General features: G+C 37.1%; 3 protein-coding genes across 3 annotated transcripts; 1 reads left to right on the top strand and 2 right to left on the bottom strand.

Annotated features, from left to right (window-relative positions):
- Positions 1 to 602: 602 nt before the first annotated feature.
- On the bottom strand, positions 603 to 3,026 carry LOC111592923 (cytochrome c-2). The gene is made up of 2 exons (XM_023305375.2): positions 2,942 to 3,026; positions 603 to 1,294 (listed from the first exon to the last, which is right to left on the bottom strand). Exon 2 carries the CDS (start codon positions 1,253 to 1,255, stop codon positions 929 to 931), a length of 327 nt encoding a protein of 108 aa, XP_023161143.1. The 5' UTR covers positions 1,256 to 1,294; positions 2,942 to 3,026; the 3' UTR covers positions 603 to 928.
- A 549-nt stretch (positions 3,027 to 3,575) lies between these two features.
- On the bottom strand, positions 3,576 to 6,208 carry LOC111592892 (cytochrome c-1). The gene is made up of 2 exons (XM_023305333.1): positions 6,131 to 6,208; positions 3,576 to 3,979 (listed from the first exon to the last, which is right to left on the bottom strand). The coding sequence occupies exon 2, from the start codon at positions 3,960 to 3,962 to the stop codon at positions 3,648 to 3,650; it is 315 nt and encodes a 104-aa protein (XP_023161101.1). The 5' UTR covers positions 3,963 to 3,979; positions 6,131 to 6,208; the 3' UTR covers positions 3,576 to 3,647.
- A 421-nt stretch (positions 6,209 to 6,629) lies between these two features.
- LOC111592894 lies at positions 6,630 to 17,504 on the top strand. Its single transcript, XM_023305334.2, has 2 exons — positions 6,630 to 6,707; positions 17,179 to 17,504. The coding sequence occupies exon 2, from the start codon at positions 17,275 to 17,277 to the stop codon at positions 17,443 to 17,445; it is 171 nt and encodes a 56-aa protein (XP_023161102.1). The 5' UTR covers positions 6,630 to 6,707; positions 17,179 to 17,274; the 3' UTR covers positions 17,446 to 17,504.
- Positions 17,505 to 17,760: the final 256 nt, after the last annotated feature.

The following is a 17,760-nucleotide window of genomic DNA, read 5'->3' as shown; positions in this document are numbered from 1 at the left end:
CACACACACACACACAGAGTAAATTCTATATTTGTTTTTGTCTGTTTTGTTTATTTTCGTTATTATCGTTTTAAATATTCTAATTTGCGCTGTGCTGTACAGAGGTTTTCTCACGATTTCAACCAAAAGTCTAAATAGTAAAATTGTATTATATATTAACGCATCGGCGCACATGTACAACCTATCAAGTATTTCTTTTCTTTAAAGCAAAACATATATATGGAAAAAATCAAAGAAATAAATGCAATATAAAATAAATGTTATTAAGCGTGTGAATAATAAATAATACAAATTGCCTGTGCAAAATTGTTTATGAAAATCACATAAAAATAATGCATTGAATTGTTATTAAAGTGTATGATAAATTTTTGAATGTATAAAAACAATATACATAAATAAATGTAATTGAAAATCATAAATATCTTGTAATATATTTATTCGGACCTAGAGAGCTAGAATGTTATTCAATACCTAGTGAGCTTTAAAAGCTCGCCTCTCTCTGTCTGTGTGCTTTTTGGTTGTGTAAAGCTTTTAGAATGACTCGTGATATCGGCTCTTCAAAATTTTCCCTTTTCTACGTTATAAAGAAAAACGAGTATAAATTCGGTTTTATTGTTTTGTTTTTATTTAATTTGTTGTTATGTTTCTCGTGGGCGTCACAATTTATTCGGCTTTAAATTAGTTATATCCACTTTATAAATTAAATAATGTAATTGTCCTATTTAAACTTTAAAATTAACATAATTGTATTTTTATGTTCAGTATCCTGATTTGTTATTATTGTGACCCAAATACAAGCCGTCGTTAAGATGAGCCTCGGATGCGCTACTGCCACGCTTCCGTAATGATATAGCTCGTAATACAGAGTTTACGTGTAGCTAAGAGGTGGTGCTGGATTCGGATGTGGGTAGATGGTAGTGATTCCTCCTTACTTGGTAGCCGACTTCAGGTAGGCAATCAGATCGCCACGCTCGTTGGGCTTCTTCAGACCGGCGAAGATCATCTTGGTGCCGGGGATGTATTTCTTGGGGTTCTCCAGGTATTCGAAGAGCGTGTCCTCGTTCCAGGTGATACCCTTGGCCTTGTTGGCATCTGTGTAGGCAAAGCCGGCAGCCTGGCCGGTCTTGCGACCGATCAGACCATGTAGGTTGGGGCCAACCTTGTGCTTGCCACCGGCCTCGACGGTATGGCACTGCGCGCAACGCTGCACGAACAGCTTCTTGCCCTTCTCAACATCACCAGCAGGTACGCCCATTTTAGTTAATAAATATTTGATGTGTTAACACCGACTCGACTGAGGGAAAGAGAAAGATAGAGGAAAACGTACTATTAGAATCGTTATATAAACAACAAATAAGTTTAACGTTGGCAAATTTATTTTTATCAACATCCGACGCATTAATTGGTCTTGCTGATAACAGCACATGCCACCCATTAGTAGTGCATTGTACTAAACCGTTAGATTATCTAACATTCTATACCCCAAGCCCGCCAGCCCGCCCAAAGTTCATTCAACGTTCTTAACGTGCCAGAAGACGAACAACGTCACCAGACACACAGACACGCACTCACACCTACACACGATCTGGTCACATGTTGACGTCTCAGTGCTGCTCGCTTTTTGCTCTCAAAGCTAGCTTCAAGGCGAAAAAGCTACATTTTCGTCGCTAGCTCAATATTATTTAATTTCCAGATTTTAAATAAAAAAATGTTACCTAAGCTACTTAAATTATTCATGCATTATATCAATTATTTTATAGATAATAGAGCTTCATTGCATACAATCTTTTTAAGTTTTCACACTTTAAAAAAGCTATATTTGGCTAAAAGCACAGGTACCATCACTGTGTTTCACCATCATAATTTAAATTCTAATTGCGTCAGATTTTGCTGCCGCACAGCAACAGTCCAAACTCCAATAATTCTTCACATTCCCAGCAAAACACTTTCAGGGTCTGTGTCGCGGTCAACATATCGCAGTCCAACGGCTTATCTGGTGACTAATTACATTGCATGCAGTTATGCGAACTTGAATGAATTGTTGCATGCGAGACATAAGCTGCAGTGCAATGAGTAAGTCACCTACACGAGCAGTCGAACGCGCACACATAACCATAGACACGCGCACACGCACACACACACTTTTTTTATTTTAGAGAGCGAATGATTACATGAAAGACTACAATGTCATCTAACTGTGGCCTTGGTGAGATAAATAAAACCACTTTTTCTATAGGAACTGCATTGGAAGCAGGCCAACTACTGATGCTTCAGTCTATGTGTGTATGTGAGGATGCGTGAGAGCAGGTAAAAGCGAAATTGGGTTAGTGTTCTTGCAAAAGTAGAGTCGCTTACATAAGCGACCTGCGATTTTTCAGCAGAGGCAAAATGGAGCTAATGGGCAATGGAATCGCAACTTGCTTAGCAACCACGTGGCGAGCGGGTTAAAATTCTGAGCAATGGAAGAAACTTTTCCTTAAGAAAGCGTGCGAGCGAGATAGCAAATGATCGTGTGGCCTTTTTAGTAGTAGATTTTTGCTCATGTAATCGACTCGCAATCTTTTTAATGTCAATGTGACTCTTTGTTAGCACATCCACATATTTATGTATGTGTACACTGTTCTCATATGTTACATTAATAATAGTTGTTAGATTTTGTACTTTTGCATACATATTTAGCACATGTATATCACAAGTATATACACACACACACAAACACCCTTGCAGTCAGTCACACGTTTATGTAACGCAAACAACCCCCAAAAAATTAAATTTGCGTGGGATTTGTAGCTCAGATTGAGCATCTATGCGATCATACATTATATGAGAATTTTAAAGGCAATTAACACTGAACTATATGTACACTTTGAACACAATCAATAATTATTCAGGGTATTATACATTAATATATTTACGTCATTAGCAAACTCCCGCTACTTACATTGAACACAAACCGTCTTTTGCTGCGAACAGTTAGCTTACGAATGAGACAACAAATCCCAATTTGTTCAAATGATTGTTTTTGACGATTGTCGTTATCGTTAATACATCGAAACATCGATATATTTTTTAAAGCGTACGATACTCAATTTTAGATATGCATGTACTTATAGCTTCAATAGTCAATCAATAAACATGTCAATTTACTTTAACTTTGTCTTCTGCGGAATAAGTACATTAAAAAACGTTATTTATTTATAGTAGACGTCTCGATATCTGTAAGATTATTGTGTTTCTATTGCTAGGCATACAAATGCTGAATGATATTGCATTTTCAAAACAATTCCACGCGCGTTCATCTAGCATTTCAAAATTGTTTATGTTTTTCATTCTTTATTTATATATATATTTTTTATATCGATGTTAAAAATTTTTAACTTGTCTGAATATTATGTTTTCTATTATGTTATTTTGTTTAAATTTAATTCGCCGAAAAGCTGCATGCTCTGGTATTTACAGACATTTTTAATGCCAACAGCAGCTGATGTTGACAAAAGCTGATATAAATAATAGTTGGCGGTAAATTTAAAATTTAAATAACAAATTTTATTAATATAAATTCTAAAACAGTTCCCTTTGTGAATTATTTATCAAAGTAATGTTCCCAAATTTATTTTCTTTTCATATTGTTTTCAGAGTTGCTTAAACTATTTGTTTGATTTGAGGAATGCAATCAGATCAGCGCGATCTTCGGCCTTTTTAAGACCGGGGAAAACCATTTTAGTGCCGGGTATAAATTTCTTTGGATCCTTCAGATACTCATCCAGATTGGCATCCGTCCAAACGATACCCTTTTTGATATTAGCGTCTGTATATTTGTAACCAGCAGCAGATCCACATTTGCGCCCAACAATTCCGCCAAGATTAGGACCCTGCTTGTGCTTGCCGCCAACTTCGGCGGAGTGGCATTGGGCGCATTTCTGAACAAAAATCTTTTTGCCATTCTGCGCATCGGCACCCATCTTGTAATATGGGATTCCTAAAATCAACGAAAGAAAATAGTTACGTTTACTTTTTTAGCTCAGTTCTCATGGCTCAACAAAAACAAAGCGTCACGTGGCCTTCAGCTCACGCCTCAAGGACATTCGTGACATGCGAATAGGAGGCTTGGGCAGGCAAAGGATGGCTGTTTGGCTGGATTAATGTTTTTTGTTTGTTGTTTTTCCTTTTTTTTTTTTGTTAAAGTTATGTCACGACGCCAGTGTGAGCCACGCAGTCTGCCAAGTTAATTGCCTGACTCCGAGTGGGTGTGAATGTGGGTCGTTACGTGAGTGCATAGTAAATGTGAAAAACGTGGCTAACTGCAGTCTTAGCCGCTAACCCGCGTGCAAAAAATAGAATCCGTCGTCATAACTAGCAATTCATGAGCATATGCCCATACGTATATACATATGAATATGCATAATTTTTGCCTATTCATTTGCTGTTTTGTATTCTATTTATAGCAGACAATTTAAGTGCTGCCAAATAAACGGGTGTGTGCATATATGTATGTGTGTGTGCGTGTGCGCTCACTTAAATTAATTTAAATATGTATCGATGATGACAACTGTTCGCTCTCTCATTTCTTTTTTGCTGATGCTTTTATATTTTTGACACTCTCAGTTGCAAGCGAGTGCAAGTGACAGAGATGGCAATAGCATAGGAACTGGGTCATATAAATGAAAAATGGCTAAAATGGAATGAATAAAAAAGCGGAGCGCACGACTTTTGCCTCAACGTCTAATAGTATTGGTAAATCGCGGGCTATAAACAAAGGAACGCACGCATTTATATGTATATGTGCGTGTACATAATTCAATTAGATCCGTCCATTCCCCCCGGGCAACGCAAGGTCCACGAACATGTGCTTTGAACATTTCCCTTCAATTAAAACGCATTTTACGCATGTTTCTTGTGGCTCAGGCAAAACCAGATGCCGCCAAACATTAAAGCACAAAAGTAAAAAGGGAAATACTGGAAAGGGAAGAAGACACCGCAAAGGCAAGAAAGAGCAAAAGCCTGAAAATAACTGTAAGTGCGCTGCTCTTAGGGCTCTGCATTAGCCTGCAGATAACGGTAACTAAAAGAACGTTGAGTTCATGTTATGCTGTTTAGCAGAAGGCTTTGCATCAGGTGTTTTATTCACTGTGTGCTGCTGACCTAACCCAATTTGTGTTAGCTATAAATCTTTCATATACAGCAACTGCTGCTTCTGCTGCTGCTGTAACCTGCAGTTGGCTCCTGACCGACGGCTACTATAAATAAATGACGCCTGGAATTGAATTACGCTTCAGCTAACAAATTATGTGGAAGCAAGGTTTAGCGAGGAGCGGCGACTGAAAGAGTAGCATAATTGTTTACTGCGATGCACTGCAGTAGTAGTCTATAAAAATCATGTGGGTCGCTGGGTCAAGAGGACAAAAGTAGGAAGAAGGAAAAGCAAAAGCAATTTAGAAAAAAAAAAAACCAAACTGACATTCACATTGCTCACGTGGCTATTGCGAAGTTTTGTTGCTGTTGCGCAATTTCGCTTTGGCTTTGATGTCGCCCGAATAAGAAGAAAAAACTGTGCCCAAACCACCTACACACAGTAACACCCGCTGTTATGGGCTATGTGGCTGCATAGAATAAAACCCTACATTTTCATTGTGTACGTTGCTGAATGTTTATTTTGTGTTGTTCCTGTGCGCTGCTGTTGCTGCTGGGGGCTGCCATTTTTCTAGAACGAGGTCGCTGACTGCCCTTCAACGCCTGAGACTGTGAGACTGAGACAACGTCAAGTTACATAAGCAGCGCAGTAGCAGCGTCAACGTCGTCAGTTGGTTTTGGCTTTTATGCTGCTTCTTTTCAAATTTCCCTCATTTCACATTTACATGCAGCGCACACAGAGCGTAAGCGAGAGAGAGAAAGAGTCGAAGAGAGAGCGTGTGTGTCCCTTGCAGCTGCATTAGCAGCGTGGGAAAAGTGAATGAAAAATTGCTATAAATTTTTATCAAGTGATATGCATCAATTTATAACTTTTTTAGTGCACTCAGCAACGTACATGGCAATGCATATAGATATTAACATGTATGCACTGCAAGCGAGTGCAGCGTATGGGCAGCGCAGCAACTGCAGCAGCAGCAACAAATAGTAACAATACGCTCACCTGCTTGACGACTCTCTTGAGTAACGGTCTGTGCTTGTTGCTCTGCCTCCCACTATTTCTATGCTGAGCGCAAAGCTACGGTGCTTTTGCGTTTGATTTTGCCTTTGCTTTTGCTGTTGTTGTCGATGTCGATGTCGCTGTCGCCGTCCACGTCGCTGTTAATGTTGATGTTAGTGTATTTGCTCTCACGCTCTTCGCTGCTTTTGCTACGTTAAGGCTGTTGTCGGCTGCTCGAGCGTTGCGTCCGTTTTCATTCAGTCAGCTGAGTTCGCGGCGCAAGGTTCTCGTCTTATTCGGGCTCTGCTATCCAAAACAGTTCGTAACGTTCTCGAGTTTTACGCGTCGTGTGAATTGGGAAATACAACATAAAAGTTACGACGATTTTGCTTAATAGAACGGAAAATTTGTTAGCAGCGTCGAAAGCTTGCTGCTCTCTGATCTATTCTCTCTGATTTCTCACTAAAAATACAAATCTAACGATAGCTGTCAGAGGCCTGCTAGATTGTCAGCCAAGAAAAAAAACATATCTCCAAACGTAGTGTCTCCCCAAAGGCACTGCCAACTAAAAATTATAACGGTAAGTCTTGCCAACTTCAATTCAAAACGAAACCAGTGTTGTGTAATGTCGGTTAACTTTTGTATTAAAAGACGTCAGTTCTTTGAGTGCCCTTGGTTGCCTGTTGTCCTTGAATGCGTAAAACCAACTGGCTATCATTTGAGTGTATGTGTGTATGTTACGCATTTTACGTAATCAGTAGAAGTTTACGCTTTGCGTTTAATTCCAACGTAAAGCTAAGCTCACTTTTATTTGTTTTTAAGCCCTTATTTAAGCAACAACACATTTACTTTATATATATATATATATATATATATATATATATATGTATTTGATGAAGTACTACGGGATGTTTTTCATGGCTGAATTATGTACATACATATATACAGTCTGAATATTTTGGAAAATATTTTTGTGTGTTTTCTAGTTGAGGTGGAAATTGTAGGCATGCGGCAACTGTTGCTCGTCGATAGATAAATAAAAAATGTAAAAATATGAAATTAATCAGAATTATTTTGTGGAATATTCAAGGCAAAAAAAAATAAATCTGTTTTATGTGCCATGTCACACGATTAATGAAAGCTTCAATTGTTATGCGCTTGGCATTTTAATGAAGTTTCCTTCGAGCCTTTCGCAAGAATGTTAATTTCATCTCATATATCTGCGTTTTTATGTCCTTCTACTTGCCTCCAGCCAAGCACTCAGGCAACATTAACAGTGTGCCTTTGTTTATTAATTACTTTACTTAGCTCTTAACGTGGGCTAGCCTAGTTGGTCTGTATATAGGCCAATTGTAGTGTAACAGCAGGCATCGGCCTCAGCTCATATCATATTATTATTAATTTGTTTTATGTGCCAGCACTTGGAGTACATAATTAATTTTAATTAGGAATGAACACAATTGATAGAATGTTTGCCAATTAATTGAATGTTGTCAGCATAATACTAGATATATACGCATATACAAACTAGATATCCGTTTAATATAATGCCGCGGCAGCTGTGCTCGCATTTTATTTGGGTCAACTTCAGAGCCACGTTGCCCCATCTTTCATGTGTTCCGTACTTTTATCATATCGTTAAATGCACTTGGCTCCAAAAAAAAAAAAACATATTTGGATGATAAATACATACGCACATATACATACAGACAACATATGTGCACATTGAGTGCCCGATTTTTGGTTTGGTTTGTACGAATAGTTCCAAATTATCGTCGTGTTATCGCTTAAGTTACATTTATACCAAGCCAAGGGCCACGGCAAATCAATATTTGTGGCCCAAATAAATAAAAAAACGGAAAAAAGAGAAAAAGAAAAATGAAATGAAACCCAAAGCGGAGCATTAAGCAGATTATATCACCACACAGCTCTAGCACTATGGGGGCGTGCGACCACTTGCCCGATAAGACGCAGTTTTCCATCTATTATTTTGTCCACCATCTCCAGCCCCCTTACCACTCTACTCTTGTGCATCTTTTATTGAAAAACAAATGCAATAAAATGTAATGAAGGGCGTTAAAGTATGAGACCCGAGCCACAAAGCCAACTCAGATTTGTGCTTAAAGCATTTGCCTTGGATTTAAGTTTTTTAGAGGTGTTTTATGAGCTTTCTTTCGTTGGTCTGATTTTGGTAATATTTTATACAAAATTGTTGAGAGTTGAGAAAGAATATTTTGATGGAAATATAAAAATATCAAAATATATATATTTTTTATTTAACATGTTAATTATTAAATATTAAAAAATAATATTTTATATGCATTTTAATTTAAATATTAAAAACAAGAATATTTTATTAGAATTGATATAAAAAAAGTCTTGAATTTTTAAGAAAGTAATATTTATTCAGAATTTACACCTTCAATAAAAAATTAATATTTTAGACTTTTATTTTTATATATTTTTTTAATAAAATATTTTAAAAATAATTCTTTAACTGACAGACAAATTAAAATTTGAAAGTATTGATATAAATAATTATTATATTATACAATGCCGTTCAAGTGAATAGGTTTGATTTCAAAAAATTATGTTTCTTCGATTATAATGAGATAATTTTTGTTATATGAAAAAGTCAATCATTTTTAAGATTTTAGTCCACAATAAATTTAAAGTAGCTAAACCACAGAGACCTAACCTGGATTGCCTTTGAATACTTACATAATTTTATTTGTCTACTTCACTTCATTTCTCTTGGCCAAGTTATAAAAAGAAAATTTAATTTGGTCTCACATTCGCTACTTTCTCAGCTGATATTCAATCACTCCGCTAAGACTTATACAATTAGAGCTGACTTATGATGATGGCATAGATAAATCTTATGCAAATTGCTGCTGGCTTAAGCAAAACATTTGCCAACGACTCTCTGCCAAATTAATGATCCGCCAGCAGCTGAGGCCCGCTGCAAAAGCGACCCAACCTCTAGAAGCGCAGAGAATAAGATAAAACTGAATAAAGATAAAGCTGATGAAATAAACAAACGAAGTGCTGCGAATTGATGGAAATGCAAAAGAAATTTATTAAATTCTGATGGAGCTGGGCACAGTCTGAGTGACTGCCAATTAGACTTAATCGAAAATCGATGAGCATTCCAAGCAGACAGAGAGCAGCAAAAAGTTCAAATTGGAACGAGCGCAAAAGAGTTGATCAAATATGCAAATGGTGTTTCGGGTCAAATTTGATTAGAGGTGTGGCTCAGGTGTGCGTTGCGTGTGGTCTCCAGCGCGGCAAAAAAACTAAAAGTCATCTTTGCTTACAGAGACACACTCTCCCCCTCCCCCTCTGCCTATCCCTCTCCATCTCTCTCTATCTCTGCCTGGCAGACAAAGAAAAACACTTGAAAACTGGAAAATTTCAGTTAGTAGTTGGATACAGTTTATTTGAATTTTTTTCTATTTTCCAAATTAATTTGAAACACGTTTGTTTTCGTCGCCGTTTAACGAGCCATAAAAGCTGAGGCTGAAAATGTTTTGTTTACCGAAATGATTTCGTTTCGTTTGAAGGCCATTAGTTGTGCTTCCGCTTCGACCTCTTCTTATCGGGCGCCGTCAAACAAAACATTTTCCCATCATTATCTCAGCCCCTGCGCCGCCTCCTAACGACTGACCACGATCCACGCCACGAGCACTTGGAGTGGCGGCTCCCGCTTATAGCTAATGAGCGGCATTTGCGACAGCATCGCAATTACTTGTGGCCAACTCTGAACTTCAGTTGTTGTTTCCTGCTCTTCCTGCGCTCTTTTGTTTATTGATTTCCCATTTGTTTATTGCCCTAACTGTTTCTCATTTTAAATATTTGCATTTGTAGTCTTACGCCGCGTATGCGCAATATTTAGCCAAACAGGAAATTAAGAATGCCGCAATCTGCTAAGCAATCGGGCATGTGCCTATAATTGTGACCGTTGCTGTATCTGGCTTATTTTATTGTTTCACATAAATATACAATCGATGCGCGCAGATTGATAAACTCATTCGCCATAGTCGGCTTTCTTTTACGGCCCAAACAAATCATTAAAAATGTTTACAAAACAATGAGGTCCCATATGAGGTAGCGCACTAAACCTTTGTATAAAACAAAATTTTATAACAGTTGTGCTGCTTCTAATTGCAGTTTATGAAGTGATTAAGTTTTAGTTTTTAATGTTTTTTACAGTATTTTGGTTTTGCGTAGCTTACGATTATGTTTCCAGTTGTCTTTATGAATTGTGAAGAGTATATTAGCTGCATTGCTTTAAGCTGGCCACTTACAGCTAGAAACTTAAAGCTAGAATTTGAGATAGCTGTAACTAGCATATATAGCTTAAAACTAGAAACCTTAAGCTGGAAACTTAGATAGCCATAGCTAGAAAATATAGTTTAAAGCTAGAATCGTAAAGCTAGTATAGTAGATAGCTATAGCTAGCATATATAGCTTGCAAGCAAAGATTTAAAGCTAGAAACTTAGAGCTAGAATCGAAGATAGCTATAGCTAGAATATATAGCTCAAAACTAGAAACCTTAAGCTGGAAACTTAGATAGCCATAGCTAGAAAATATAGTTTAAAGCTAGAATGTAAAGCTAGTATAGTAGATAGCTATAGCTAGCATATTTAGCTTGGAAGCAATGATTTAAAGCTAGAAGCTTAAAACTCTGCTGAATATAGTTGAACAATTTTGTTATATACGCGAATTTGAAGGCGTGGCAAAGCTGAAAAACTATATTCGATACAGTAGAGTCAGGCTTACTAAGGTTTGCAGTGAATTACAGCAGTAGTATAGACATCCTATACAGAACTACTAAAGCCTCTATATAAGTTGCTCATGTCTTCTGTCATTTAAATACATTTAATTGTTTTTGAGAGCCTAACGTGCATTGTGCAGTCACTTGTGACTTCTTTAAATATTATTTACACAGACTTAGTGCAGCATAATCAAGTTCTTCGTTTCAGTTTTTAATGTTTTGTAACTAAAGTTTGCTTATTATTTAAATTAAATGTTATTCCAATAGATTTCTGAAAGGCAGAAACTTTCTAAGACTCAGGTCAAGCTGAAGCGAAAATGCAATATCTTTTATTGCAGTATTATACAGTTATACAGTAATGTTGCTGCTTGAGGGTGACATAACAGTTTGGAAGTCTCCAAGCCTAAGAGACCAAAATACTTAAGCTATTTCAATAAAATCTTACTTCAGTCAATTTTGTTTAGCATTTTAAAACTTTTTGTGTATTTTCCTAAATGCTTTTGAATATATTTTTGTTATTTAAATCTCTTGGCATGTCAGTATCTATAGTATTTACTGTACTGTTATGGCTAACAGTAAATTGAAGTTAGGTTAAGCTCGAAAGCCAAGTTAAGTTCCATAAACAATGCTGGCAATTTTCCACTGAATAGTTACTCATACTAGTTACTAGTTAGAGTTAGTAGTTAGTTGATTGTGGCTGTGATCAACTGACAACGGTCTCAGCTTGTATATAGAGCATTTGCATTGTCTATCCATTTGGGGGGCTCTGTGGACATCACATCTCAGTGTTTGCATTTCTCAGACTGGCGGCGTTCGCTGTTTGCTCTAGCGGAGGGAGGCCGGCAGCCGCCAATGCGACAGCTATGTAAAGTACATGGCTTCATTTTTCTCATTTTTTTGGTTAATTTACATGACAACACGTTTCGAAAGTCAGTCAGTCAACAGAAACAGCAACAGCAACAGCAACAGCAACAGCAACAGCAGCAACAACAATGAAAAACGACAACAAGATACAGCTACATGGGGCATTGTAAGTAACTTGGAGATACATTCGTTCATTTGTAGCTGCAAGTTAACTAGACTGTTACAACTGTAGTTGAGGTGGGTTGGGAGGGGCGTGGAGTGTTGTAGCCAAGGTAAGGACAGGTTGCTAGTGGTAGGGCCACTTTGGGCCACTTACTGCCTAGCGGTTTGAGGCCCTCAACTGTGATGCGCTGCTTCGATGCGGTTCTGGGCCAAAAACAATGCGGCGAATCTGTTAAGTACTTTTTTTATCTTTTCATTTTGCAGCTGTTGCTGTGTGTGCGACTTTTCGCAGACGTCGTCTACGTTTACAGTTACAGCACACAACAATGTGTGTGTATATCAAAATTAGCATTTGCTTTGTGTTTAAATGCGGGTTTTCCCCTGCACTTAGCGCATGTTTGTCGCGGGCAGAGCATCTTGCAATTGCTTCAAAAGTATCTTAAAGTTCGTGTGTGCCGAGATTATCGTTGTAAATATTTATGAGCTGCCAATTCAAGTTGAACTGGTAACAGCTGATGTCATTTTCTATGAATTGCTGAGCTCATATCGGGCCCAAAAACAGCCGCAGCAGCAGCAGTTGTAGAGATCGCCCATGTAACAGCGAGTGAACGGGTTGGAAAAAAGCTTTTGTCAAGGCATTCAAGTTCAGCATGTTTGGTGTCGCTCGAGAACGACCCAATTAGACGTAGACAAAAGTTGCGTAGCTTATGTCAGGCAATTGTTGTTCATTTTCCATTCAAGCATTGATATTGAGTCCCCCATTAAGATGGATGTCAAGAAAAATAAAAAAATCCAGTTAGATTGTGCGTATGTGTGAGGCTATGTCAGTCAGCCAGTCAGTCAGTGAGGCGCACAATTGGCACGCTTCTGATAAGAGCAATGAGAACGCATTTGAAATGCAATTGGAAATATACAAGCGCTGACAGCAGAGGCAGCAAGAATATTTATGTCTTTGCACCCAGTAGGAAATTGATGGCATACATATCAGCAGCGTAGATGATGACCTCAGCAACATGTCTTCGGATGTGTCATGTCATTGATTGTGTTGACATTTGTCTTGTTTACGTATCAATAGAAACAAATACATAAAAAGAGAAAAACACTAAAAAATTATGATGAGGTTAGATTTAAGTACGCATTATATATTTATATATACCTACTTATATTTCTTAAAATCAAATGCATGAAGAAAGAGGGAGAGCTGCATGCTTACTGCGATGTCAACAAGCTGTCAACGCAGTGAAGGCCATGTCATCGTCAAGTTTCCAACTGGGACTATGCACCTAATTCAACAATCTATATGCACACACATACGTATATATATACATATGCTAACATATAAACCCGTTACCCCGCTCTCTCTCTACTCTCTTCGCTCACTCTGCCTCTTCGTCAACGGCTGCTGCTGTCAATTGAACGAATGCATTGCACGTCAACTCTGGCAATTGAAACTGAACGAAATAGAGACATGGCCAGGGGCTCCGTGAATGAAAAGCGCAAATTGATAATTGAGTTTGGCACAGGCTCAAACTGCAGTTAGCAGTTGCAGAGTTGCCAGCCAAGTGGGTCAGTCAGTACCATGTGACAGCACACACGAGCCAATTAGACAGAAGAGTACACAGGCAAAGAGAGAGCTCGCCAGAGGCTGCCAGTCTTGCATGCATTTATTTATAGTGAGCAACACAAATTAGTTCTGCGCTCACGCCTAATCATCGATTCTTATTGGAATTTGACACTGGGCGCTCATAAATTAGGAGAGCTGGCGCCGCACAAGTTATGTGCCCAAGTGTGAACTTCTTGCACCCAACATCGATTGATAGGTATCGTTGGTTCAACTCCATTTCCATTTGCTCATGTCTGGCACGCCTCTTCTTTTTAATTTAACGGTAATAAAAACATCACGTATACGCCCCGCTGCTAACGGCAATGCAATAAAACAAATGTACGTCCCCGCCTAACCAAAGCGAAAGCTTCATCATTTGTTTGCCCCACAGCTAACAACAACAACAACGTGAACTAATATAAATGGCAGCAGCGACAAAGTGTCAACCAATGGGTAAGGGTGGGGGCATGCGTGGGCAGCAGCAGCAGCAACATCAGCAGCTGCTGCATAACTCGCAACGCAAGATTAAAGCGCAACACGAAACCAAAAATTCCCATTCCAATTCCCATTGCCATTCTTATTTCATTCCCTTCCCTCCATTCCCAAATGCCCATGGCAAACACAAATGGAATGGATACCGTTGCAGCTAAGAAATTTTTCTAGCGAATTCAAATAAGAGAAGAAGCATGATACAAGAATTTACTGCGGACCAATAGGACACATAAGCAGATTCTTGAATTTCCTTTTTAAACTGTATGATCTTATTGGAATTCAAATAAAAAAATTGAATATATAAATTTTTGAAATATATATATTAGAAATTATTGAGCGTTGGAATTAGCTTGCCTTTGGCTTTATTAAGTTTATTTTAATTTCGTTAAAACATATTTTTTTTCATTTTTCTTGCCTTAAATATTAAATAAGCTTTTACGAAATTTTAAATTTCTAGGAAATTTGTTTCATTCAAATATCCTCAAATATGTTTTTTAATTTTAAATAAAAAATAAAAGAAATAAAATACTTTGATGTTATTTTATAAAATATTTTCTGATGTATGTTTAGTAAAATTATTAATAAATTAAATGAAACTATTTATATATTTCCCATATAAGCTATACTGATATCTTTTCTAACTTAAGCCCTCCTTAGCCACCCTGTTTTAACCGTTTTCTTAAAGTATTTATGTATAAGGTATTCAAAACGTGCAGCTACAGCATGTTTTTTATAAATGTACTTAACAAAGAGTAAAAACAAAAAAAGCTAATCTCATTTTGCCATGCACAAAAAAAGAAAAACATAAATAAATAAAGTGTTGTCGCGTGGTCTACTCATTCAGCTGTTGCATTTGTTGTCTGTTGTTGTTGCTGTTGTTGTTTGCATGACATATATTTCTCAACTGTTGCTGTTGCTGTTGCTGTTGTCGTCGTCGTCGTCGTCAGTTCCCAAAACACGCACACAAAGAAACAAAAAGCGCTGAGATTGTAAAACTTAAATGAGAATTGAAATTAATTTGCTGCGCCGCCGTCACTCGGCGTGGGCCGAGAGCCAGAGAGCTCCAAGTGTTTTCATGGAAAACTGGGGAGGTGGCAAATGGAAATGGAAGTGGGCGGCTGCCGGAGCAGTAGACGATGGCTGTGCTGTTGTGATTGTGTCGATTGCATTGCATAATTGCAAATGACGTCGAAATGTGTTTGCCAGAATTTTGAGGCAATTAGCGCGAACATAAATGAATATTGAAATATGTATATATATATGTATATAGATAAGTGACATAACTATATTATAATGAACATATACATGTATATATATATATATGTACATTAGCTATACTTATATAAATTTATGTGTGTATATACCTCAAATTTGTTGTATTTTTGATCCTTCATTCCTTATCATACAATAAATATATATACATATTTTATATGCTATATTTATCTGTATTTTCTAGTAATGTATTAAATACTCAGCTTTAAAGAATATTCTGATAGTCTCGAATATTCTTTAAAGCTGTTTAAATAATAGTTAAATAATAGATAAGCAATATCGTATAAGTAATATTATTTTCCATAAAACTATAACTTTAATTCCACATACCTGCCAAAAAGAAAGGCCAAGGCCACCAGTAAGGAAATGTACTGCCCCAATAACTTTGCCTTCTTATCACATCTTCATTGGAATTGGAATTTTTGCGTTCTGAATTTTTTTCTTGTTTGCTTCTATTGCTTTTATTACTTTTATTACTTTTATTACTTTTACTACTCTTACTACTTTTACTACTTTTACTACTTGCACCACCTCCTTTCGGCATTTTGATTTTCTAATATCTAAAACAAGAAAAATATATTTTTTTTATTTTTTAAATTTGTTTGATTTTTGTTTGCAAGCCAAAAATATTTTTGAAAGTTTTCACTTTAGCATTTTCCAAAAATGTTTATATCCAATTTTCATAGTGAGCCATGTGAGGCTCAGGTCTCAAATCCTACTCAGTGAACTCATGAGTTAATATTTTCAGTGTATTTCGACTTTAGTGAAATATTTATTAAATTTAATTATGGTTTCTGATATAAATTATTTGATTTTATTTTTTATTTTTCTTATTCTTTTTTAATGACTTTTCATTTATTTTGGGTAATTATTTTTTGTGTTTATATATTTATTTTTTTATTTAAATGAATTTTTAAACCTTTTTTAGTTTTCTTTTTATTTTATTTTCTTTAATTTATTTAGTTTTAGTTTTTTTTTTAATAAATACACATATATATATTTTTATTTAAATGAATTTTCAAGCTTTTTATTTTTCCTTTTTATTTTCTTTTCTTTAATTTATTTATTTATTGTTTTTTTTTTTTAATATGTACACATATATGATATACATATGTTTACATAATTTTCTGTTTATTTGTGCATAGGTCGTGTCACGATATAACTGCTGAATCATCTATATTAAGTCGTGCATAGTTCGTGTCACGATGAACACACATACATATCTCCATATATCTCGTTTCCTGCCACAATATACATATCTGCATAGATAACATAGACGAGTTAAGTCTCGTTAATATCGTGTCACGATATACATATCTTCATATATCTCTATAAACACATCTAATTAACGAAGCGTTGAGTGTGTCATTGAAGCGCTTATTTCTGGTGAGCTTTGGTTGAGTTAGGTTGGGTTGGTTTGGGTTGGGCTTCGTTTTGTTTCTGGTTTGGCGCTGCAAACTGGAGCATGCCACACGAATTCGGGCAAAGCGCGCGAGCGTGTGGGCAAGGTCATCAGCTCGATGGCAATTGACTAGGAGTAAGACGGGAGCGGAAGTGACTTAGAGTAGGGGTTATGAGCAAAGCCAATAAAGCTGAAACAAAGTTTTGCATATTTGTGTGCGTGCGCGTGTGTGTGTATATCTCTCTCTCTCTCTCTCTCTCTGTGTATGTGTGTGTGTGTCAGCACTGTCAGCAGTTGCCCACTTGTGTGCTGAGGGCCAACAGCCGCTCAAATGTCACGCTCCACATGCTGGTTTTTTGTCTCCTCCTCAGCGCTTGTCAAGGCCCACTTGACGGGCCACTCGGAGCAGCGAACAGCACTTGAATAGTATTCAAACTAATCCCATATTCTTTGTCTCTTTCTTTTTCTTTTCTTGCAGCTCTTGGCGTTTGCGTTTTAGCCGTTTGCTCGCTTGCCCGTTGCCACGCCCCGTTGCGGCGTGCGCCCCAAAGCCGTCAAGACGACTTACTCGATTATGAAGCTCAGCTCGCCGCGGATCATGCAGCAGAAGCGCACCAGCAAATCCTCCAACATGTCCCGGGTCTCGATGACCACCTCGACGGCGGAGGAGAATCTGATCGAGTCGAAGCTCTTCAGCTGGCTGCGACTCTTTCGCTTCGCCTCGCTGCTCTGTCGCGCCGAATAGAGAACACACATAAATACATACATACATACACATACATATATACACATATATATATATAAATATATAACTAAGCTAATGAAAATCTATAAAAGAAAACAAAAACAGATCTAGTAACAGATACTCGTGCTAGTTTGCCGCTTTCGATTCACGTTTTCCTATAATGCTAAAAACTAAAAGAGAAAAAATTGAATGCAAATATTAAATTAACAAAATTAAGACACTTTCTAGATTTGTGCAATGTAGACACTAAGAATTGGAAATGTTTCTTCTTCTTCTTCTTAAAAACTTAACAACTTTAATCGATTATTGCTTTTT

Source organism: Drosophila hydei, unplaced genomic scaffold (assembly GCF_003285905.1).
Source record: "Drosophila hydei strain 15085-1641.00,03,60 unplaced genomic scaffold, DhydRS2 tig00008114-arrow-pilon, whole genome shotgun sequence".
NCBI lineage: Eukaryota > Metazoa > Arthropoda > Insecta > Diptera > Drosophilidae > Drosophila > Drosophila hydei.
Note: the sequence above shows the minus strand (reverse complement) of the source record. Positions and strands in the feature narration are given on the sequence as shown.

Coding starts and splice junctions, on each gene's coding strand:
- LOC111592892 (XM_023305333.1), bottom strand. CDS start 3,962: ATGGGTGCCGATGCGCAGAATGGCAAAAAGATTTTTGTTCAGAAATGC.
- LOC111592894 (XM_023305334.2), top strand. CDS start 17,275: ATGAAGCTCAGCTCGCCGCGGATCATGCAGCAGAAGCGCACCAGCAAA.
- LOC111592923 (XM_023305375.2), bottom strand. CDS start 1,255: ATGGGCGTACCTGCTGGTGATGTTGAGAAGGGCAAGAAGCTGTTCGTG.